Raw genomic sequence first — 24,044 nt, forward strand, 5'->3', positions numbered from 1 at the left:
ACAAAATTCAATTCTGGTTGCATCATTTTCTAGTGGCAACAATATCATAAAGTGATACAAGGCAGTGTGTTTTTCAGATTGTGGTGAAGGAATTTTGGCCCACTCTAGTGGCTGGACTTTGACCAGAGACCTGATGGTGTTTCTTTGAGCACACACTATAACTAATGAACTTATGTATGTTCTGGCAAAAAATTCATGGCTCCATCAAGTAAGTAGGCAGGTTATTCAGGCACTGAATCAGCAACACTGGACCAGACTATCACACTATCACCAAAATACTTGACTGTCACGTTATAACACTCTTTTCTGAAATGCTGTGTTGCTTTTATTCCATATTTATCAAGGCACAAACCTTCCAAAAAGTTCCCCTTTAGACTAGTTTTTACCTAAATGTCTTTGGGTTCATCTTAAGACTTTGTGGATAAATCAGTCAGTATGCTCTTGAGGTAATTGTTGGCGGACCACTCTTGGGAAGGTTCACCACTGTTCCATGTTTTATAAAATTGTGGATAATGGCATTCTCAGGTTGTCTGGAGTCCCACAGCCTTGAACATTAATTTTGTAAACTATCTACAGACGAATAAATGTCAAAGATCTTGTTACTTATCTGTCTATGAATTGCTTTAGATCAGGACATAATGTGTTACTTTTTGACATATCTGACTGTAGGCTAATGTTGTCAGAGAGGTGTGTTTTGTTTTTTTTTTAAATGATTTCTTGATTCTTTAGGTCAGGCTGAAGAATTCAGGAAGTTAAGCGTAATTGCCTGGGTTTAGTTGGAATAACAAAAGCAGATAGTCATGGTAAATTCATGATATCAAGGGAATTATATTTTAGACAACACTAGGTTGTTTCTGAAAGATTTTTATCTTAATACATTAAAACATGATTTTAAAACAGCTTTTTATGCAGGTTATTTAGTCTAATATTAGAATTTAAACTAATATTAAAATGAAACAAATACAGAATAGCTCATTAGAAACATGGAGATTGGCAGTCTATATACACCTGTTTTGTTGATTTGAAATGTAAAGCAGTAAAAGAACTGAAGGGAAATCCAACTTAATAACTGGAGGACAATCGTAGCCTTTTTATCTGTAGTCTGGTCTTTTGATTTAATGGGTTATCCACAAATATTTGTCCAGACATGTGATTTGTCACAAAATATCCCTTTTTTTTCCATTAGAAGAACAAAAACAGGAAAAAAAAGGATAATTTTCACAAATGAACGGCATCATAAAAAGTGATTACGTTGCAACTTAAAATGGAAAGTATGAGTAAAAGTATAAAACGATCATTGATCTGTTGTCAAGCGTGCGTTCCTAAGTATTTAACGTGACGAGACGCCGTTCAGGACGCTGATTGGTCTCGCTGGATATGTGGGCGTGGTTTAAGGAAACCAGGAAGTGGCGTTTCGTACTGTAAAAACAAAAGTCGCAATGTATGTAAATATGAAAGCTCGTGGTATTTAAATGGCCAGCTGAGTCATACAAGCCCCAAAACAATTTAAATGCCACGTTCGTCTCTCTGTTACTCCACTAACTGAAGATTAAGCTGTAAAACTAATTTGACTGACGCTGCGGTGGCTTAAAAGGGTGCAATTTTCCCTGCATTTTAAGCGATCAAATTGTTTATTCTTGTCAACACTTGCTTTGTTAGCGTTTTTTATGAACTCACGAAGCCTGTCAATCCAGGTATTTGTGCTACGTGTGCGTGTTGAAAGGTTGACACCCCACACTGATATCTTTACTTCAAGATCCAGCGAACAAGTAAGTAACCCAAGTCGTCATTTTCACTGCGTGGATAAATACGAGACGATAAGTAACATGATTATATTTAGTCTTTAAAAAAAAACTACGCGATGTAGGCTCAGTTTTAGGCTCACATGCCTGTTGGGCTATTGTGTAGATGGATATAAAGCTGTACGGGGGGGAGGAGGAGGAGGAGGAGGAGAGGACGAGCAGATAAGAGGGAGAAGTGGTTTATTGGCTGGCTGCTGCCACTAAACCCGATTTTTTTTTTTGTAATTATTATTTTTTTGTTCAACCAGAAAACAAGAGGACTTGTCGTTGGCGTTACAGGCCGTAAAGCAACAACATCGCAACTCCAGGAGCGACGGGGGAAGAGGACATGATAATCGTGGAACGGGCCCGTATTTCCATTCTGCAGCGCCTACGCCGAGCTCATTGAGTCGGTGAGCAGCAGCGTCCGACATGGGGAAGGAGGTAAACGGCGTTTCGCGGAGCCGGTTTGAGGTGAGTTAACCCCGGTACGCCGACTGACAGCCGGCGAACCGGACACGACCGAGCAGTTAGAAGCGTTAGCATGCGGTTCCGAACAATGGCTGTCGCCGTAATCACTTTTAAAACGGCGTTGCAGCTTCCGCAGTCGGTGTTTAGGATTAGGTAGAGGAGGAAAAAAAAAAAAAAAAACGAAACAACACTGTTGTTTTTGTTCGGGCAACCTACACCCGAGGCCTGGCGTGTCATCTGGCCGAGAACACACCGCAGCGTTTGGCATTAAAACCCAACATATATCTCTCTCTTTTCTCTGGGCTAAACGGCTAAAGTTGGTGCTTGGGGGAAAAAAAATGTTGACTTATTTACATTTGCGCCGTCAAAACAAAGGCAACGAGGCCACGGAGCACGCCGCAGCACGACTTCCACAGTTGGGAGTCAGGGAAATGTGGTTGTTTTTTTTGCTTTGTTGTTGACTAAACGGCTTTAACTCCTCTTTTTTTATAGACATGTTAGATTGTAATACACGTACGGCTTTTGTTCGGTCCGAGCCGATATTTGTGTACAGCTGTGGTCGCTGTCGTGGCAGGGGGAGGCAGGCAGGAGGGGAGGGGGGCTCTGCTAGCGCTACCCTCAAAATACAAAATGACTCCAAACTGCCTCAATATATATGTATAAAACCTGCGTTAATAAGCAGGATGTCAACCTGGAGGTACGCGCAGAAAGTAGTCGGAAGTACACCCAGAAACTTTGTGCTAGCTGAGTATTTGGGTGAGATGCGCTCATACGTCGCGTATCTTCACCGGTGACATTGGCCGGTGCAGTGGATGTTGTTTAATCCCCGGCCAGCATGGGATTTGTGTGTGGTTTTATTTATTTTTAACGGTGCAACAGCTGACTGCCTCGGAAGACTCAGGCCGTTTTACCTTCTGGCCCGACAGCTGCGGCCAATCTGCTAAAGCTAACTGGAATGCGGACAGGGGGGAACCGGAAATGGCTGGACTTGTACCTTCAGCATAAAAGTATTTTCTTTTTTTTTTGTGTGTGAGGTAAAGTTTGAAAGGGATACTTTGGGTTCAGTTTCTCTTATAACTTCACTTATTTAACCCTTCCTGGACATTCATGCTTGTATTTTAAGTTGTTTTGTGCGTTTTTGACTACATCATCCTAACCCACCAAATTGTACCTAAACCTATCTATCGAATTCCCACATCCGTCCTCCTCCTTGTGTGATTTTCAGTGGTAATTAGGTGACAGGTGGGGTACAACCTTGGCATTACCTTAGGGCGGTGTTTGCGAGACTAATTAACCTTAAATTGTTGTTGTTTTTTTGTCCTGTGGGAGGAAGCCAGGATGCTTGAAGTAAACCCATGCATGCGCCTGGAGAGCAAGCAGAAAGACCTCTGACCCCTATTTGCACCCATGTTTTACACCTATGAACAAAAATGATGTCTTCAGTTACAAAATGATGCATGGTTGTACTAAAAATTTCATGCCAGACAGCTACTTGTCATAACTCAGAAACTGGGTAAAAACTACAAGGGTATGAGAGGACAAAAATGGGCAAAATTACGTCTTCAGTCTGAAACTGCCCTCTGGAAACATCAACCAGGAGTAACTGTAAACCAATCAATGTATGGCTTATAATAGATTTCTATGCATACACTATAATAACTGTCTTATTTAGACAGCATATATCAGAACTGGCTTTATGGCATAGTAGTTCCTAATCACCATCTTCACACTTGTAGGTATTTCTTATAGTTGTAGCAGTTTCAGAAATCATTGAACTAATTTAGAGTAACAGACAGTATAAGGTCAGAATGCCAAACCTATGTAGATTTAAGGATATGGACTGTCTGTAAGTTAAGTTCCTTGTTTGAGAATTATTTCAAATTTAGAATCAGGCAATAATTGTCAGCATATTGCATTCTTGTCAGTCATACAATATGTGTTGATTTGATATTTGGGCTTAGGCCTCTTGTTTATGGCCGTGATTTCTAAGAAATTAAGCTTTTTTTTATTTTCTTTGTTCAACCAAATAGTTTCCATAACCAAATGGCCAAATAGTTGTGCAACCATTAACCTGCTAACCTTTTAATAGTAAGCTACTTAATGAGGCTTTGAAAGCATCCTGTGATTGCTAAAACTTTCTTTTTTTTTTCTTTAACGTTTCAACAATACTAGTATTACATTTAAAATGGAAGGGGGAACTGTTTTAAGTTATTTATTACTCTCAAAGGCTGCAGTACAAAATGTAAATGTTTGCCTGACTTTTACTTTGAAATGCCTCTGGGGGAAGTTGTCCTAAATTCACATCATCAACATAGCCTTTGTGTGCTGGCTCATAACCACAACAACCTAAGCTGTGCTTCCAGTCTCGGCCTTCAAAACCAACCTTCAGCGTTTGGTAGAAGTAACAAAAACCGAGTTTATAATGAAATTAACACGTATAAGTCGTAGATTTCATTAGGAAAAACACAGGGTCTGTCAATCAAATGCTTCCTAAATGATGTAACGAAGAAGTAATGTGAAGAAAAACAAATACTCCTACAGTATGAACGCAAGATGTTTTGGTTCTCTCTCAACATGTTTTTGTTAAAGATATGACTCTGTAACTATGAGGTGGTTCAACTTTTTATTGATTTATCCACTTAAGGCCTAAATTTTTGACAAAAGCCCTTCCACAGTTGCTTTTGGCTTACAATACTGTTTCATTTCTTTCAGTTTGGTGTTTTTATTTAACAGTATTATTAACGCAAAACTTTTGTCAATACATTCTTGCAGTTGAACACCCCCCCCCCCCTTTTTAAAAAAAAAAAAGAAAAAAAAAAAGACATGTCACATCTTTGTTTCTCCAGGTTGGTAACTGGAGCTGTATGGAGCTTAGAGAAAGGTAGCTCTGACCTTCCCCCACCTGTTGCTGGGAAGCGCCAGTCTGCTGGCTGAACGAAGGCTACTACATGTTTCGCTCTCTTACAAGTGAGACAAATTTGACAAATTTGAAATATTTTCAGTATTCAAAGACACAGACAGGGATGTTGCTCAAATTAAAGGGTTACAAAGGGGGAAACAACTGTTTAAAGCTACAAGCAGCAAATCTGTTTGGCAACCAGCTGCCCAGGCTGGCTACATGAGCATATAAGCTTCCTTTACTCCCAGTGTTACTTTATAAACAGTAATAATGTATAATATTCTGAACACTAGACACTTGAAAACTACCTCAGAAGTTAAGGGGTATTTATACTATGTGTTTGCTTTTAAGTCTATGTATCATAATGACAATACATTCAGGTAACTTTATAGCAAATAATTTGTTATATTACTGTAGCAGCCATATGACTACTTGTTGCTTTTCTGTTTTTAGGGTAAAAGCAACTCAAGCATATATCACACTCAACTGTGATATTTTCCACTCTGTCATACTATGATATGACTATATCTAGAACTGGCCAGTGCATTGACTCAATACCAGGCCATCCACTGAATTAGGTTAGGTGACTGAATATTAATTGGTCTTTGTTAATAATGTTAAAGGGAGCATGATTCCCTATAAAAGGAACAAGAGTTATTCTTCAGTAGACGACCAGGTACAAGAACTTGGGGGAGAGTGACAGCATCAAAAGAAATCTGTTGCCGTTAAAAAAACAAAACAAAAAAACAAAAACAAAAAAACAAAGCTATACTGATCATTGTTCGTTGAAAGATTACAGGAAAATCCGACTTATTTTAAGCTAAATGTATTGGAATGAGAAATCAATAATGATAGATCAAGATTTGTTTCAGTACTGTATTCTTGTTTTCAGTTCCTAGGACATAGAAAGGCGTATTTCTATATAGTGCTGGACGATATAGAAAAAAAACCTATTGATAAAATAGAGATCATATTGATATAGATTTATTTTTATTTATTTTTTTTGTAAAAAAATAAATTAAAAACATATGATTTAAGTGCAGCCCTGGCCATTTTATGCTGTTGCTTAATGACCTATTTTTAGATCAAGAACACAAAAACACTGAATTCAGACTCAACCCTTTATTCAACCAACTTTTTTACCAAAACTGCAAGTTTTTAAAAAGGAATGAAATATGTGTTGCTGAACTCTTTAAAGGGGCGGGGCTTGGTGACAGAGCGTTCCTTGGTCTGCATTTGTGATTGGCTGGGAGGATGTGATGACTGTAGTATTAACCTACATGACAGGCTAGAATGCAAAAGGAAGGAAACTGTTCTTCTACTGAACTTTTTATTTACCCTTTTTTTTCTTTTTCTTTTTTTTTCTAGTGCACAACACGTCTATCAGTTGATTATATACTGTTATTGGATTATCGTCTGGCCCTATTTCTATAAATTTTTCCATAGACATGTATCTGACTGTATGTCAGGTATTTTCCTATTTAAACCATTTTCAGTTTAGTTTCCAATTATGGTTCCAGGGCATTTTCTGAAACATTTCACTCTGTTTTACCATGATCTTTAGCTAGAGGTGGAAGCTTTTTAAGCCAGGCGTCCTTCACTGATTCTAGTTGAGTGGAGACGGCATAATGCTTACATTCATGCAGTATCAGGTTCATTTCATGTTGCATTACAAAAGGGGACACTGTATGCCAGGTAAACATGCACATCTGCCTCCTTGGAAATGGCCCTGGATAATTTGGCCGAAAAAGAAGTACTCTGGAAAGGCGAGCTGTCACAGCCAGTTTACCCCAAATCCAAAACCGCGAATGGCTGTCCCTTCTTTCTCCCTCAAAATTTTACACGTCTGTGCTGGCAGGCAGCCCCTTGTGTGGACAGCTGTGTGTGTTGTGTTTGCGTGTATGCACAGTTTGTGTTTATCAGGGAGACATAGAAAGGCTTTGACCCGAGGCTCACTGGCTCTTTAAAAGTTCAGGCATTAATTTCAACCGGCAGACATGTCAGTTTGTCTTTTCTGCTGATGAATGAGTTGAAGTTCCACAATATCCGAAGCCATTGTGTGGTTTCGAATGGCCGTAATTAAAGTAGCCCGCTCATGGGTGCTGTTAATTATTTCTATTGTCTAAAGACAATAACTAAACGCTTAATTTAGGCTTAGTTGTGGATAGCTGATTTGTTTAACTGACAGGACTGCAGATCAAGACTAAGAAAATGCCTCAATTTATAGTCGCAGCAAAGCCCTCAGTGACCCCCTGTTTTGGATTTATTTTTTTTCCCAAGCCTGTGTTGTGAAAAGGGATTGTTGCTTCATCCACGGCTGCTCCCAAACATCATCGTCTTCCGTTATGCAATCCAGCACAGCTAGCTTTTTCCCACAAATCACTTGGGTACCCTTCACTTTGGTGACGGTGGGTTTTGGGGGTAATGGCATCTATGCTAAATGTTAATTTACATTCCAGTTATGCTAAGACCTGTGAGTATTAAATGCTTTTATTAGTGGTTTCTCAGCATGCAGTTATTTGTTTGAAAACCCATTGCAGGAAAAGAGTTGTCAAAGATACAAGCTGGCTGACTCCTAGAACTTGCTGATGTGGACAGATGTGCAAACTCATTAGTGTAAACAGAAGAACTGAGATAATGTGCATCAAAAGAGATAACTTGAAAGCAAAGGTCGTCATAGCTGCTAGTCCGTAAAACAAAGTCTGTTCCTGCTGATTTTCTTTGAGAATCCCAAAATGCTCATCTTGTCTACTGTCTTGTCTCCAGTCACTCTCCAGAGTTACTAAAAAGTGGCTTGGAATCAACCTCTGCTGATGAGTTTACCTGCCTTTGGGTCGGGCTTGTTTTTTCAGGGGCCAAGTCGCTCTGAGACCGGCCGGCAACACTGATATCCTCTCGTTTCGTTTCAGATGTTCACAAATAGTGACGAGGCAGTCATCAATAAGAAGTTGCCTAAGGAGCTGTTGCTACGGTGAGTGACATTTCTAAACCCTTGAGTCAGGTTATCTGCGGTCTGCAAGATTGGGGAAGGGGCTGGTACATTAGCGACTTCATAATTCACCGCCTCAGTCTGAATCGGTGGAAGTAAGGCCAATGGTACTTGTGCACCACCCTTTTCTTTCTGTAACCCTCAAGCACCACGTTTACACACACGCACACACACACACACACACACACACACACACATGCACATTATGCATTTTGCAATCATTTCATGTATGCTCACTTGCCCAACCACCCGTTTTTTTTTCCTTTTGTTACCCGAGTTGCTCTGCTCCCCGAATGCTATAAGTGTAATTAAAAACAGATGCTGGTGGCTATAAAACATTTAAATTGATTTCAGACCAAAAAAAAAAAAAAAAAAACCTCAAACCCCTTAGTAAACAGAAAATGAACACCATAACTCAAGCCTTGGCCATGCCAGACAATCTCCCTGCACTGCGACTGCTTGGCCAGGTGCAGAGCTACAATTTCTGAAGCTGGCAGATGGTGCTACGACTCGCTGTTTCCCTACTTCGACCCCAATATGCTTTTAGCTGCATTGTAGGATCTTGTAGATATTTAATTTGGATACTAAAGGGCCTTTGTGTCTTTTTTAAAGAAAACAGAGCTTCCCCATAGAGTAAGCATCTACTCTGCTTGCATTCAATGATATTAGCCAGTTTACTCGTTGCCGGGTGCCGTGGGTGGAAACAGATGCAGGGTTGACCTGAGGGCAACCTCCACTCATTGACAAGCTCTTGGCAGTGACGTTGTGTTTAGTGGCTTAAGATTTATCTTGGTTGAGAAGAAACCTTATGTGGGTTAAATGACAATCATTAATGGTTGGCACAACTTAGTCTTCACCTTTTTCCTTTTTCTAGATAAATTATTTTTCCAATGTCGTGAACAATTAGGACGATTCATAAAATAGCATTGGACACTGAACACAACATTAGACCAGTCTTCTTCTATCATTTCTTAGTCTTCCTGGAAAATTTCAGTCTATATTTAATGGTTGGAGAAATTTGGCATCTTTGCTTTTGTTTTACTTAACCCTATTTACAGCTGCGTGGCAGTCTTTTTCTTTTTTAGGTAAATGTATTTCTGTGACTGCATGTCACAGCAACAATAGCTCCACAGATGCAAATACTAGTCTTAAATAGATACAAATGTTTACATTTGCTTCTTCATATTTTCCAAATTATTGCCATTTATTGCTGTTCTCATGGAATCAAAAGTGGAAAACTGTAAAAACAATTAAAAATGCTTTTTTTTGGGGGGTTTTCAACCATCATTAATTGGCATTTATTGTTGTTATGGTTAAACAAAATTCTAATAAGATTCAGGCTAACGTAGAAGGATATGATAAATTCCCATCCCAAACGTCATTTAACCTATTTGTCAAAAATAAAATAAAAATAATAATAATTTTGGACAAAACGATCCTGGATGCTTTAGGGTGTTCTGTAAACCTCTTTGTCACCTTGAAGTTTTGAATGATCTGCGTACGTGTTTGATATGATTATTCTCAACTAAAGTTAGCTGACAGAAATGCGTTGGAAAGGGGGTCTACTGATGAACCTATGTGTATCTTATCAGTCTACAAAAATAATTACGGACATGGCCAGCTGTCATAGATAAAAGCGGGCGCTACGAAGCTTGCTAAGTTGCTAAACCCAACGTTTGTGACGGGCAAAATTTTGGCTGCCTAAAAGAAGCATCTGGCTACGGGGATCAGGGTCTCTGAATGGTTCCTGTCTGTCTTCCAGAATTTTTTCCTTTCTGGATGTGGTGACACTCTGTCGATGTGCCCAGGTTTCACGGGTGAGTCTGTGTTCACCGTTTGCCTATCTGCACGTGTGAGCAGTCGTCTAGCGTAAGAATAGAGTTGGCTCTAAATTTCTGTGTCTTCCGCTTTTGCTCTCAGTCCTGGAATGTCTTGGCCTTGGATGGCAGCAACTGGCAGCGAATCGACCTCTTTGATTTTCAGAGGGACATTGAGGTGAGCAAATCCTAAGGGACTTCCTGATTTACTGGCAACATCGATCACTTAAGATGTCAAGGAGTGACCATGGATGACGGAGTTATTTGCGTTCTGTTGCAGGGCCGCGTGGTGGAGAACATTTCAAAGCGATGTGGAGGCTTCCTTAGAAAACTAAGCTTGAGGGGTTGCCTGGGTGTTGGTGACACCGCCTTGAGGTGAGATTGGCAAAATAAATTAATAAAAATGAGTGAAAAGCTTAGTTTTAACCAAAACATTCAACACGGGGGATTTGTACCTTTTTTAACTTGTATCAATTCGTCTCTTCAGGACTTTTGCACAAAACTGCAGGAATATTGAACTACTTAGCCTGAATGGTTGCACCAAGATTACTGACAGGTATGCAGCATTTAGTTTACATAGCTGGGCTGTGAGACATGTTCTTCTAAAAAATGCTAACCCGTTTCTCTGTCTCTGCAGCACGTGTAATAGCCTCAGTAAGTTCTGTCCAAAGCTGAAGCATCTGGACCTTGCCTCTTGCACCTCAATCACCAACCTGTCTCTTAAAGCTCTCAGGTATGTTGTATCAGTACAGAATGCACAGTGATACACACCCTTCTTAAAATGTTAGATTTGTGTGATGTGAACAAAATGAGACCTTGATGAATTATTTTATAGTCCTTACTCACTTTTTTAATGTGTTGTATAGCCTAAACAACCCAAATAAATGGCAAACTAGTCTGTTTGGGGGTGAATATAAAATAACAAAGATGGAGTTACCTGGTTGTATAAGTGTGCATACTCTTAATACTTGTTTGAACCATCTGTTGGTTCAGTTGCAGTTTTAGTTTGTTATTAAGGGTTATATGGGTGGATGAATGGATTGATTGAAATATTGCCCATGGCATTTGATATGAAATATTAGTTGTTTTCTGGTGCCATGTTTCCAACTTGGTAGAAAGACGATTTCCTTTACTACAATGGCGCCTTGCCCCATGTAGGGGCACCCTAGAGCTGCTGCTGCATGGTATCAAAAAAGAGCAATTGCTGTGCAGAGTAGGTGCTAAAAAAGCCACTTTGCCTCAGCTTTGAGTATAAATGATCAGGCTCTGCCTCACATCACTGCTCGCTGGGCGTTTTGTTTAATGGGCAGGGGCGGCACGGTCAAGTTAAGTACGTCTGGAGGGGGCGGGTTAAGACTGCTCTATGTACAATGGCCGGGGCTGCTCAGAGTGCAAAGGATCGATAAGACATGTACGAATCAAGCAAAATGCCACTTTGGGTAGGATATTGATGAAGGAATATTATACTATTGTTTTAAAAGTAATTTAAAAATCTTATCTATATTTAATCTATCTTTCAAAAGTTCTCTGGATCTGTCAGATTGTGAGATCATCTCGTGTACACACTCCTCTTCAGACAACTCCAAAGATTTTCTGTCAGATTTAGTTATGGACTCTAGTTGGGGCTTTTTTAAAACCTTAATTTTCTTCTTTGTGTTTGTGTTTTTGGCTATTACATGCTTGGAATCAATGTGACGGTATAAAATTAAATGGCTCTCTACCTTTCAGTTGGTGTGAAGGTTTGGTTTCTAAACTGAGAGGTGGTTCATAATTTTAATTAAACCCAGAGCATGATGCTGTCACCACCATGTTTTACTGCTGCCGTTGTTTCTATGGTGATGCAGTACAGGGTTTCTCCCAGAAAATGGGCTAATCCTGGTCGTAGGTGGTAGGCTTATAATACGCCGGGGGATACCCTGCAGTACTAAACATGCTTTGTTGTTCAGAAGTGTAAGTCTAGTTTCATAGGACCATAACTCAACCTTACAAGAGTTGGGGACAGTTTACCCAGGCTATATGTTTGACTGGTGCATTTGTGCAATGTAATCAATTTTGTCTTGAGCTAAAGGATGCAGGTGTTAGGACAATCCTAGTAGGGAATTTTGAAACCTGTTTTTTTTCCCATTAGAAGACATTTTTTTTGGGGATGTAAAATCCTAATAATTTTAATGGATGACAGATGTGAACTCTGAAAGAGTGATTGCTGAGATCGAAACAAAAGGTGTTTCATGAAAGTTGTAGTTTTAGGTATGGCTGTATGTTCGTTCTACTAATAACTTGAAGTCCACTTTACTGGCTCTGTGCAGAGCAAAAAATGGAAATTATTTTGCGAAGTTCTGTATATACTTTTCACGAATGGCTTTGCAGCTGTATTTGCTTCTAATTTGTGTCGTCCCCCCTCTATTAGTGAGGGTTGTCCTCTGCTAGAGCAGCTGAACATCTCCTGGTGTGATCAAGTCACAAAGGATGGCATCCAAGCCCTGGTGCGCTCCTGTCCCGGACTTAAAGGCCTTTTTCTTAAGGGCTGCACACAGGTACTGCCGAGGCTGTTGAATGAGCTCCAGATTGTTTAATTCAGTGTGAAATTATATCAGCAGTGGGTTTTTTTTTTTTTGTTTTTTTCTCAGGATTAGACCAATTCCTTTGTATTGATTTTTCTTATTAGAAATAAGCTAAAAGAATGAGTCGCTTCCTGTTCCGGATGTTTTGGGGTAAAAGAGATGCCGGTCACTGTTAACAGCAAACAAGATGTTGTGTACAGCCATTTTATTACCAGTCAGCAACCGTGTTTTAAAATGGTTCAAGGTATCCATAGACCAGTCTAATGTAAAACAAGTTATTTGAAGGACTGAGTTTGAATTATTTTATAAAGGCATATTGGTGTCACTTAACACCTGTCAATCCTCGCCCATAGCTTGAAGACGAGGCTCTGAAGCATATCGGGGCACACTGTCCAGAGCTGGTCACCCTCAACCTGCAGACATGCTCAGTAAGTACACCTGCAAGGATGGGTAGTTCATTTGTTTTAGAAGAGTAGAAATAACTTTATTGTCCTACACTCGGGGAAATTCTGGTGTACAAGCGGCTAAAACAAGTAGACAGAAGATGTAAGACTCACAAGACAAAGTAAGCTGCACAGCAAAGAAGAAAAAACATCTCCTCTAAGGTTGTTTGGCTTACAGGGTATTAAAGAAGGTCTGCATTGATGCTGTAAAATAAAGCATGGAATACATACTTATTCACCGAAGACATTCCTAAATGGCTTTGGGAACAAGAGGTTTAGAACTTTGTGTTCTTTGCTTTGCAGAAATTGCAATCAAATACTCCAATGGAGTTATGTCAACGGTTCAGTTGCCCTTAAGGGTACAGATGCAGAGAAAACGTTTTGTTCAGTGTCCTTAAGAAATGAACGACCTCATTATCTCAAGGTATTTGTTTATTTACTGTCAACCACTTGCAGTACCGGTCTCAGCAGCCCTCAGACAACAAAGAGATCGAAGTGATAAAGCGTCAAAGTACTGGGAGGACTTTTTTTCCCCTCCTTCTAACTTCTGAGTAACTTGTAAATCTTCTTCCAGGTGCAATCATCTGTTACATTTTCTGTAAAAGCCCTCCTGATCCCTCCAAAAATATTTCCAATCTATAACCCTTAAGTTCGGAATACCTCTTACTATGTTATGCAAAGGCATTTTACCAAAATAAAGGTCATGACTTGAGCAACGAAGATTTGGTACCAATCTCATACCCAAATATTGAAGACATTCATTGTGTTATATGCTTATTTGTTTAATTTTAGCCTATAATTTGGCTTGTATGAAGGTCAGACTACTTCTTAAGTAATCTGTGCAGATGATAAATTAAGCTTTCACAGATACTTTTATACTTCTCAGTTATTATTTTGGTTTGCTTCTGAATAATTAAAATAAAAAATGCCCAAATACAGATTTCAATGGTGTTTGTCTTTGTTTGTTTTGAGTACTTTAGTTACATATTTACTCCTCTTACTGAAATCTGGCTGATAAACCATCCCTATTAGGCAGGGATGAAAGTATAAAATTAGATTTTTTTTTTATTCCCCTTGTCTGTATCAGTTCAGATGGGACAAAATAATAATAATAATAATAATAATAATAATAATAATAATAATAATAATAATAATAATAATAATAATAATAATAATGTCCCATAGCCCATTGTCTTATTTTGAAGAATATACAGATAATAGCTTTAGATTAATTGCTAAAACAAGATGATGGCATTTAAATGTATTTAATCCAAAATATGTTCATAGTTAACATGAGGCTTGATCTGTCTCATCAAGCCTTGAGTTTAACTCTTAACATTTTTGGTATTTGGTGTCTTTTTTATTTATTTATTTTTATTATTTTTTTATTTAAAAGAGAAAAGCTGCCCTAACCAACCTGGTCCAATGTGAAATCGAATTGTCCCCTGAACCTAAAAAATGGTTTTGACACTCTAGTCTGCATCCTTGGCTTAAAAGAGGCTTTGGTCCACTCTTCTTTGCAGAATTGTTTTAAGTCAGAACACTGGCTGTTTTTTGGTCCTGATTGGCCTTGTTTCAAATTGTGTGACAACATCTCTGTCAAATTGAATCCCATACTTTCACTAGGCCACTGTAGGAACTTTTTTTTTTTTTCCCTTTTTTGAGCAATTCGGGTGTAACATTGCTTCGTCGCTTAAGTGAGCCTGAGCTTAACATCATCAACTGACTGCCGGGATGTTTCCTTTAGGATGCTCAACTTTTCAACAAGATTTTTTTTTTTTGTCTCAGTAGGTGTTTTCATGCACCTTGACAATGTTTGCTTGGTCCTGAACACTGACCATAACTTAGTAGGTTGAGTCCTGCTGTACTTTAGCTCTTGTTTCGAGTCTCCTACTTGAGTCATTTATGTACTCTTTGACAAATTTTGCTATGTTCACTCATGCTTTCACTCTTTGTGAATACCTGCTCTCACTTTGTTGCACTGGGGTCCCAAAGTCTTGAACACCTGCGTGGCGATAGTGAAGATGAAGAAACGAAAGTTTGGTTGGTCACAAGTAGGACGTTACTTTTTGAGAGGAGGGGGGTGACATCTGTTCAGACGGCACAATCTGTCAGTCAACAACAAGCATCAGGAGTTATCAGATGCACCTGAAAACACTTATGGTCCAATCGGAAGAATGTGGGTCCATTCCAGTTTCCTACTGCATAATGTTGAAATGGGCCAAAAATAAACTTAGGAATTTGGAGATTTTTTTATCTGGAATACTATGAAATTTTAGAACCAACTATGTGATATTGTGTGTACAATACACTCATAACCCATATTATATGTATGGTGTTTGATTTTCTTGATAGTTTTTCTTGTATTAAGGATTGCCTGTGTGTTGGTTTTGCTCCCATTTCTGATTATTCTGTAACTGTTTCTGTTCTCTCTGTTTAAATATGTCGACCTAGATTTTTAATCTGACTTCTAAGAAAAAAAGAAGAAGGGGAAAAAAAAAATATTTTGAGTGTAAACAAATTTAGTTGTTCATTCATTGTTCTTGGGAGCACAGCGGACTGTAAAATTGGATGAGGATTTAAGTTATGATTATTGTTATTTTTCTCCCTCAAATGAGCAGCAGATCACAGATGAGGGCCTCATCACCATTTGTCGAGGTTGTCACCGCCTGCAGTCTCTGTGTGTGTCGGGTTGTGCCAACATTACAGACGCCATCTTGCACGCCCTGGGACAAAACTGCCCCCGTCTCAGGTACATCTACATAGCAACTTTTAATGCAAAACCTCATGCGGGCCCTGTTAAATCATTGCATAATTTCTGGTTCTTCTCCCAGAATATTAGAAGTGGCCCGCTGCTCTCAGCTTACAGATGCAGGCTTTACTGCATTAGCAAGGGTAAGAAGGCTGTGTGCACCTCAGCAAGACTGTTTTATAACTGAAACTTGAGAATAATTGTTTTTCTTTTCTGTTAGGAAATCATAAAGTATATACAATTAATTTTCAGTGTTTTTCTTTTCTGTAGAATTGCCATGAACTTGAGAAGATGGATTTAGAAGAATGTGTACAGGTGAATACAGATGTTTTAATAAATGGATTCTGCAGTCAGGGCGATGTACATTTATTTAAACGGGTAACATTTTTTCCTTCCTCATTTTTTATTACAGATCACAGATGGAACTTTGATCCAGCTGTCCATTCACTGCCCTCGCCTGCAAGTCCTGGTGAGTCCGTGCTCCCGCCTCGATCATCTGTTTGTTTCTGTTGCATTTGAAATGACATCTCTGCTTGTTTTGAGTAACCGGGCTCCCCGCGGTGGCACCGCTGTGTTCCCTCAGAGTCTGTCTCACTGTGAGCTGATCACAGACGATGGCATCAGACACCTCGGCAGCGGCCCCTGCGCTCACGACCGCCTGGAGGTGATCGAGCTGGACAATTGCCCCCTCATCACAGACGCCTCCCTGGAGCACCTAAAAAGCTGCCACAGTCTGGATCGCATTGAGCTTTACGACTGCCAGCAGATTACCCGCGCAGGCATCAAAAGACTAAGGGTAAGTCATGTTGGCTGACTGTGGCGAGTGCTGATTCACACGCGCAAAGTGTTCTGTAAACATTCTTTTTTTTTTTTTTTTTTTTTTTTTTTTAAAAGCAACATAGTGTGAAATTTATTTACCATGAAATAGTTATATATGTGATTTGAGAATTGGGGTTCAGTGTTTTTGATTTTTTTTTTTTTTAGTTTTCAACTGGATCCTTTTTCACAATGTATCTAAATCTTTTGTTGCCCGGCTCTAAACATTATTTCTTTCAACTTTTTCATTAAGGCAAACTTATCCAGGAACCTATCGTGGCTAGCAATAGTATTAATACCCCTTGAACATTTCCACATATTGTCACATTACAGCAGTGGTTCTCAAATGTTTTCGGTTGCTCCCTCCTCTGAAGAAGGAAAAATCATCAGGCCCCTCCATCCCAACAAAATGAGTAAAAAATTGAACTTTTTCATAATTTTTCTGTTTTTAATTCATTAAAGATGTTCTGAAGATGACTCAGAATCCCTTTTTATTAAAATTCATAACATATAACAATGGTTTTCTAGCAATGGTTTCTAGAATGTTTCAACATTGCCACACATTTTAACTGTGAAATATTAACCAAATTAAATGGCTTTTGTCCCGACTCGAACCTCTGGTCAAATTTTAACAAGCAATGAGCCTCAAGTGGTAAAAATAATATCAAGCCATTAATATTAAAGATAAACTTCAGTTACACTAAGGTTTGTACTTTTTAGGATTTTAATAATATTCATCATATTACTAACAGCAGGGGGTGCTGTTGTCACATTTAGAAGGCCTGTATTTTCTGGACAAAAGGCAAGGCATTTTTCTTTCTTTTTCTTTTTTTTTTTATGTGTCCTGTCTGGCAGTGTAGGACTAAGAATTGCTCCTCCTTGCCAAAGAGAGCCCAACAGATTTTACGTTCAAAAGTGGAGCATTACTGCTTTCGCCACAGTGATATTATTTTTGGTATTATTTCAAGTTTAAAGGGAACACAAACGTAAAGGTAAAGGAAAGGAAGAGAGAAAGGTGGGGCAAAATTCTAAACGGGAGAAAAGGTGACAAAAATAAAGTAGTAGTAAAAGAGATTACATCCTCAGATTCTGCTTCTATACCTGCAGAGAGGGGGATGAAAAGAACAGCAAAACCAACTAAAGATGTATCACAGGTACAAACAACCAACGCCTTGATACATCACTGAAAAATAAGTAGTATTATTTAATACAAGATGTATAAAGTGACAGCCAAAGCTAATTATAGGGTTGATCTGTATAGAAGTGAGTCTGTAAGCACCTGGATCTAAGCAGCCGTGGGTGTTTGGCTCCTTAACCACTATTGAGCATTTTTCTTTTGGATAACCTTAAATATACAAGGGCTCACTCTCAAAGATTAACTGACTCCCCCATCCCAGGGAAGAGCAGAGGAGAGCCCCAGGGAAAAAAACCAGCAGCTACAGTGCAGAAGCCCCTGGGAGCTGCAGATGCTGTACAAACACTTTCACTCACCACACACAACCTATATTCCCAGGTTGAGCTCCCAGTACCCGAGAGGTGTATCCAGCCCCCAAAACCTGGGAGGTGATACCTATCATCAGGAGGGTTGTTGGGGACCACCACCAACCTGACATACCTGATTCATACTCCAGCCAACTAGAGCCCACCCCATGAACCCAGAGGCGCTGCCATACTTAAAGGAACAAGAAGTGAAATTTTGTTTACATGGCCGGGCCGGCCGTACGTGCATGTGAACAGCTGCAACTCAGGGCAGCAACATGGCACCCCCAGCAGATCAAAATGTTCTCTTGCTAACTGCATTATAAAGTTGAGTTTCTTATTTCTTCACTAGACATGTTACTCTGAGAGAGGTGAGGCTGTTTTGCTGTGTTTTTATCCTTTACAAATATGCGCATAGGAGGCGACGCCTGAGAATATACCGGAGGGGACCGGGTGGCAGCTGGAGTGGAGGTAGAGAGGTGGTGTGGCTTGTCGCACATCTTGTTTTGGTCTACAGATGGTGCTCCACCACCACCTAGTGGTGAAATATTGCTTATTGCTCTTTTAAGCCACACCCCCTATTACCCAGGGAGAGCAGAAGTGCGACCCATCCCCAGCCCAGAGCCCTGGATGCGGCTCACTCCTTCCCCAGGCATCAGACTATGGATGGCGGCTGGAGAACAATGGTGTGAAAAAGACCCTAAGCCTGTCTCAGTCTGCTCAAATATCATGTTGTTGCAATATTATTCTCAAGTGCATTTAAAACTGGGAGGGCTAAAAGGGGGGGAAATCTTTTTATAGCCTAAGCTTGCTTTAAACTTCTCCACAACTTTTATCCCTGACCTGTCTGGTGTGTGCCTTGAACTTCATGATGCTGTTTCCTCCCCAATGTTCTCTTAACCAACTTCTGAGGCCATCACAGAGCAGCTGTATTTGTGCACATATTAGATTACATGCAAGTCGACTCTATTCAGCCATTAGCAATCGTCGGACAGCTTCTGAAGGCAATTGATTGAACCCAAAGAAAATGGAGGTGAATACTTTTGCACAACGCACTTTTAGTATATTTAAAAAATAAAAATAAAAGTAAATCATATATAATTGTCTTTCCACATCACAATTGTATACGACTATGCGTTGGTCTTTCACGTAACATTCCAATAAAATATATTTGTTTGTGGTTGTAATGTGACAAAATGTGGAAAAAAAATGTATGGGCTAGGAATACTTTTGCAAGTATACAGATTTTTTTCCCTATTGTTTACAAAACTGAAATGTAATGATTGCTTTATCCAATAACATTGAAATGTTGTTGTAGCATGATAGATATGAACATTTATTAAACTATATACATATATACACACATACACGTACAAAGAGGCTGCAGGCTAATCAAAGACTGTTTTGGGTTTTGCAATTATCTTGATAATTTAGAAGAGCCTCAATAATAACATTAAAAGGTCTTGCATTTGGTTAATTATAAATGACACCCCTTAATCTTAATGTTTATTTTCGTTAGGTGTCTACATACAGCTGTTGAAACTTGCTCCAACACTAACATGCTGCTTGCACACTAGTGATTCATGGGATTCAGGTCCATAGAGTGTTAGGCTCCATATTTGGAGCAGCAGACTTGGAGACCCTGCCGTTCTTCCCCACCACCAGTGATGCTAAGTTTTAAGCATGAAAGGTAATCAGAGAAAAGGGATTTGCGTTTTATTCTTTTCCAAATGGATCTCTGAGTCACTGCACCACCCACACGAAGCTGGTAAACACAAGCTGGGCTAGTCATCGTTTGATCTCAGGCCTGCCTGGTTGATTTAGATACGAATCAATGAAAGCGTGACTCCACTGGTAAACAGCGGTTTGCTGAAGCTGGAGTTACATTTACTGACTCAAGCGATGCGCCAAGGATTTTTTTTTTTTTGTGTTGAGGTATTAACATATTCCCCATTTTGCTTCCTTTCCTCCAGACTCATCTGCCTAACATCAAAGTGCACGCGTACTTCGCTCCCGTCACTCCACCCCCGTCCGTCGGGGGCAGCCGTCAGAGGTTCTGCCGCTGCTGCGTTCTGCTATGATGCAAAGACAACCACCCCCAGCCCCACTTCTCAGCGTGTTTCCTCGTGCCCACTCCCCCGGTCCATTGCCATACCGTCTCATCTTCTGTCTAAAGAAAAAGAATACAAAAAAAACCTCATGCTGGTGTGCCCGCTCTGCTTTCTTCCTTATGGATTTTCGGAGAAACGGACGGAACCAAACAGCCCAACGGGATTCAGGAATCTGGATGAACCTCCTTGGAAAAAACGGTTTTGAAACCCACATCGTACGCGAACATCAGCAGACTCTGCGTTGTCTTCAGTGGGCACATCAGTATTATTAAAGAGGGGCTCCGCGAATCACAGCTGTGTTCATTAGTGCTATGGGATTTTACTTCTATTCAAATGAAGAATGGACGACTCTTTCAAGTAAAACTAAGGATTTTCACAAAGTGAACCCCACCCGGCCATTGCCATTAACCTCCCACCCCCCTCCCCTCCCTAGTTTTGAAGGTCACTCAAAAGCTACCTCTAACCAGGATCTGCGCTTGAGTAAGACCGGTGTTTGCTGATTATTTCAAAATAAAAGCGGCAGTGACATAGCTGAAAAACTGCCAACACCTCCTACAAACACTCACACACATAAGCAGAAAGCAATTATTTTTTTTCTTCCTTTTAAGAGTACTTGCAGCTATTTGCACTTACAGTACAAAGAAAACAACGATCAGACACTTTACTAACATCACCCGCTGGCGCTCACAGCCGTTGTCCTCTCACCTCTCTCCGTTACAATCAGACGCTTTAAGATACTGAATAGAGAAAAAAAAAAAGTTTGAAATATTTTTCTAAATCTCAGACTCACAAGTGGGGACTTTAAAAGATGCCAAATGTTGCATGTAACTCCTCTACTCTTTTTGTATAAAAAAAGAAAAACAAGTGTAAATATGTAAGGACTGAGAGTCGAAGCCAGCTAACCAGCAGCAACAGGACAATGACCTAAGATGGGCGGGGCAGAGATTTCCACCAATCGGAGGGAGATCCGGCAAAGTTCGAGCATGCTTGTTTACATGACTTGCTGGAGAGTTCAAGCAAGCTCTCGGTCTGGAGGCAAACTGATGCAGGCCTGTTACAGCTTCTGACAACAATAAAAAAAAATGCATTTCTTTCCAAGAACAGGATTTTTTTTTTTTTTTTTTTATTTTTTTTCTGGGGGGGGACAGATCTGCCGTTTCTACAGGAATTCAAGCTGTCAAAGGACAATGGAAAGATAAAGCCAACTTAAAAAAAAAAAAAAAAGCAAAAACAATCTTAGATTATCTAATTTCAGTTAGGTTTTGATTTCACTGAGTTGCTTTTGATTTTGCGTGGAGGACAAAGGATGCGCTTGGGGTGGAGAGCCGCGACTCCTGGACTCCGCCTCGCAGGGCCAGCTCTGTCTGTGCGGGACCAGTGACCCTGGAGTCGCTTGAAGCGGAAGCTGACTGAATCTGAGGAGCGCACGATCTTGACCTGCAGCGGAGGAGCTTCTAAAGGACTTTAGCTCCTGGCCCTTTGAAGTATCGAAGCCTTTTCTCCTGAATTACCCTGTCCCGCTCTCGCACATGCTTCACTCTTTCTCTTCATATAAATGTTTTTTTTTTCTTCCCCTCCTTTCTGTAATTTTCCTCTGAGTCTTTTTTGCTCTTGTTTTGCTGTGGTTTGGATTCTGTCTCCATTGTGTGTGAAGTCATGAGTCCAGTCTCTGCGGGTTGAGTTTAAGCCCAATTTTCAATCCTAGTTTTGGTCTGATGGAGTTCGTTTTCATTAAGTTTGTTACTAAATGTGTAGCATTTGTCCGTGGGAAGTGTTGGCATCAGTGCAATTGTACTTCTTTTTTTTTTTTTTTTTCAGCAACAGATAAGTAGAGTTTATGGCGATTTATAGTTGAATGTTTTAATCAAGGAGAAGGATCTTAGTGCGACAGGATATTTTTTTTTTCTTTAAAACACCCAAAAGCATTCTTTCTTCATTTTTGCCTCACTTTGAGGTGGGGAACGTTACTCACAATGTCGTCTGCTTAGTGCTTCAAACAAAGTGGTAATTGGACAAATTTGTCACCAATTTAACATGGGCTGCAACAAATTGGCATCGGGAAAAATCTGAAATAAGGATTATGTTCAGGCTGAATTTTGTTCAAAGGTGGCTTTACGAGGGGATTTATAAAGAGAGTTATCAAAAAGTTCAGAATATGGTGACAGACTCTTTTTGAGCTTGGATGTAATACCTGCCTGTCCCCGAGTTCACCAGTGCAGCTAACAGCGACATGCTTTCAACTTGCTCCTGAAGGTTTCATGTGTACTAAAGAAAATGTCATTTGATGCTACAAAAAAAAAAGAGAGGAAAAAAAAAACACTACATGTTCCACCCATGGACTTATTTTCCAGAGCAGTATCAAACTCTTTATATCAGCGCTCTATATATTCCCTGGTTTACATGGAAACTGGAGTCATCACGCTCCAGTTCTGTTTGTTTAATGCACGTTTGGTCCTAAACACTGGAGCCAGGTTAAGGAGAATGACAGAAGGGCAAAAGAAGCTGAATCAACAGTGTCTGTGTTGAAGGTAGAAGATTTGACACCTGAGAAATAAAATAAAAAAAAGCAGTTTTGGAAGTGACTGTAGTTCATATAATTACTGTAAATCTTTTCCTTTTCTTTTTTTTTATAATTAACCAATATAAAGAAATATGTACGTATGAATAAATATATACCTATATTATTAAGACTTGTGTTTTTATTTTATTTTTCGTTGTTAAGGGCAATCTAACACAGTAGATGGCAGCAAAGAACATTTTATTCTAATTCTACTTTTTTTTTTTATCCCAAATTCAGCAAATTGATCTGTTTTTTGCTTGATCCAAAGTATTTGCTTGTTTGGTCGACTACAGCTTGCTTACTAAAAACAATTTGAGCAAAGAACTCTGAAGTAATTTGAGTCAAAATACGTTTTTCTTGCATAAATTGCCTGCGTGTGTTCGCTTCATGTCTGAACTGAAATTACCTAAGGATTAAGGCGAATTCAGGATTTTGAGAAAAACCAACATCCATGCATCATGAAACTGGAGTGAAGCCACGCCGAATGGGTACAATATCCAAATAAAAGAGGTGTACATAAAAATACACTAAAACCGAAAACCAAAGACATGGATTACAACACTTGACTTGATACTGACCAAACTAGGACAAGCTGGTACAAAAAACAGAATTATTTATAAATGCATTAATTTGCTAACTTGATCCTTGAACTCTTCAGAAACTACACTTTAGTACCAGAGGTATGTGCTCGTCTGCCTTTCCAGAAATGTGAATTTGAGCGATGTTGCATTCTTAATCCAGAAAGTTTAACCCCTTGCAGCTACAAATCCTCTTCAGCTCTTCTTCGAATGCTTTTCACAATATTTAGAAGTAGAGCTGTGTGTTTATGACCATCCTACCGAAGCCCATTTCTGAGGTCAGACACTGCTGTTTTTACATTGCGCCCATAAAAAGATCTTCATTGTGAATCATATTTGTGAAAATAAAAGTATGCTAATTTTTCTTTTTTCCTGCATTGACAATAACCCCTCCATGTTTGTAAAGAAGGAACAAAAATGAATAGACTTTATGCAGATATAAGTTACATTTGAGTCTATAATTGCACATCCGTGCTGAATGAAAAGTGGCCCAAGAGCATAGCAATTTTATTTTCTATTTTTTATTTAACCTTTATTTAACCAGGAAGTCCCTTGAGATTAAGATCTCTTTTTCGGTGGAGACCTGGCCAAGACGGCACACCAGTTAAAATACAAACAAAAGTACAACATAGATAAAATCTCACATAGAGGAAAAGACAGGTCACATAGGGCATTGAAGGACCCCACATGGGATATTACATCTATAGTGACAAAATAACATTACTGGTGGTCTGCACAGCACCAGTGAATGCATCACTATGTCCCTATAACATAAGTGTGGTCAGTA

General features: G+C 39.5%; 1 protein-coding gene across 4 annotated transcripts; it reads left to right on the forward strand.

Annotated features, from left to right (window-relative positions):
* Positions 1–1,031: 1,031 nt before the first annotated feature.
* fbxl20 (F-box and leucine-rich repeat protein 20) lies at positions 1,032–21,937 on the forward strand. Of its 4 annotated transcripts, none has more exons than XM_036147808.1 (15): positions 1,032–1,769; positions 2,051–2,255; positions 8,061–8,122; positions 9,903–9,957; positions 10,061–10,135; positions 10,238–10,332; positions 10,445–10,513; positions 10,595–10,690; positions 12,365–12,491; positions 12,872–12,946; positions 15,583–15,713; positions 15,796–15,856; positions 15,984–16,028; positions 16,126–16,509; positions 19,982–21,937. In XM_036147808.1, exons 2-15 carry the CDS (start codon positions 2,214–2,216, stop codon positions 20,087–20,089), a joined length of 1,425 nt encoding a protein of 474 aa, XP_036003701.1. In that variant the 5' UTR covers positions 1,032–1,769; positions 2,051–2,213; the 3' UTR covers positions 20,090–21,937. The 4 variants fall into 4 exon arrangements, with proteins under 4 accessions (XP_036003701.1, XP_036003702.1, XP_021176914.2 ...); XM_036147809.1 differs by lacking the exon at positions 1,032–1,769 and adding an exon at positions 5,099–5,219 and having other exon boundaries at positions 1,838–2,255; XM_021321243.2 differs by lacking the exon at positions 1,032–1,769 and having other exon boundaries at positions 1,848–2,255; positions 16,126–16,182; positions 16,297–16,509.
* The last annotated feature ends 2,107 nt before the right edge of the window (positions 21,938–24,044 follow it).

Source organism: Fundulus heteroclitus, chromosome 16 (assembly GCF_011125445.2).
Source record: "Fundulus heteroclitus isolate FHET01 chromosome 16, MU-UCD_Fhet_4.1, whole genome shotgun sequence".
NCBI lineage: Eukaryota > Metazoa > Chordata > Actinopteri > Cyprinodontiformes > Fundulidae > Fundulus > Fundulus heteroclitus.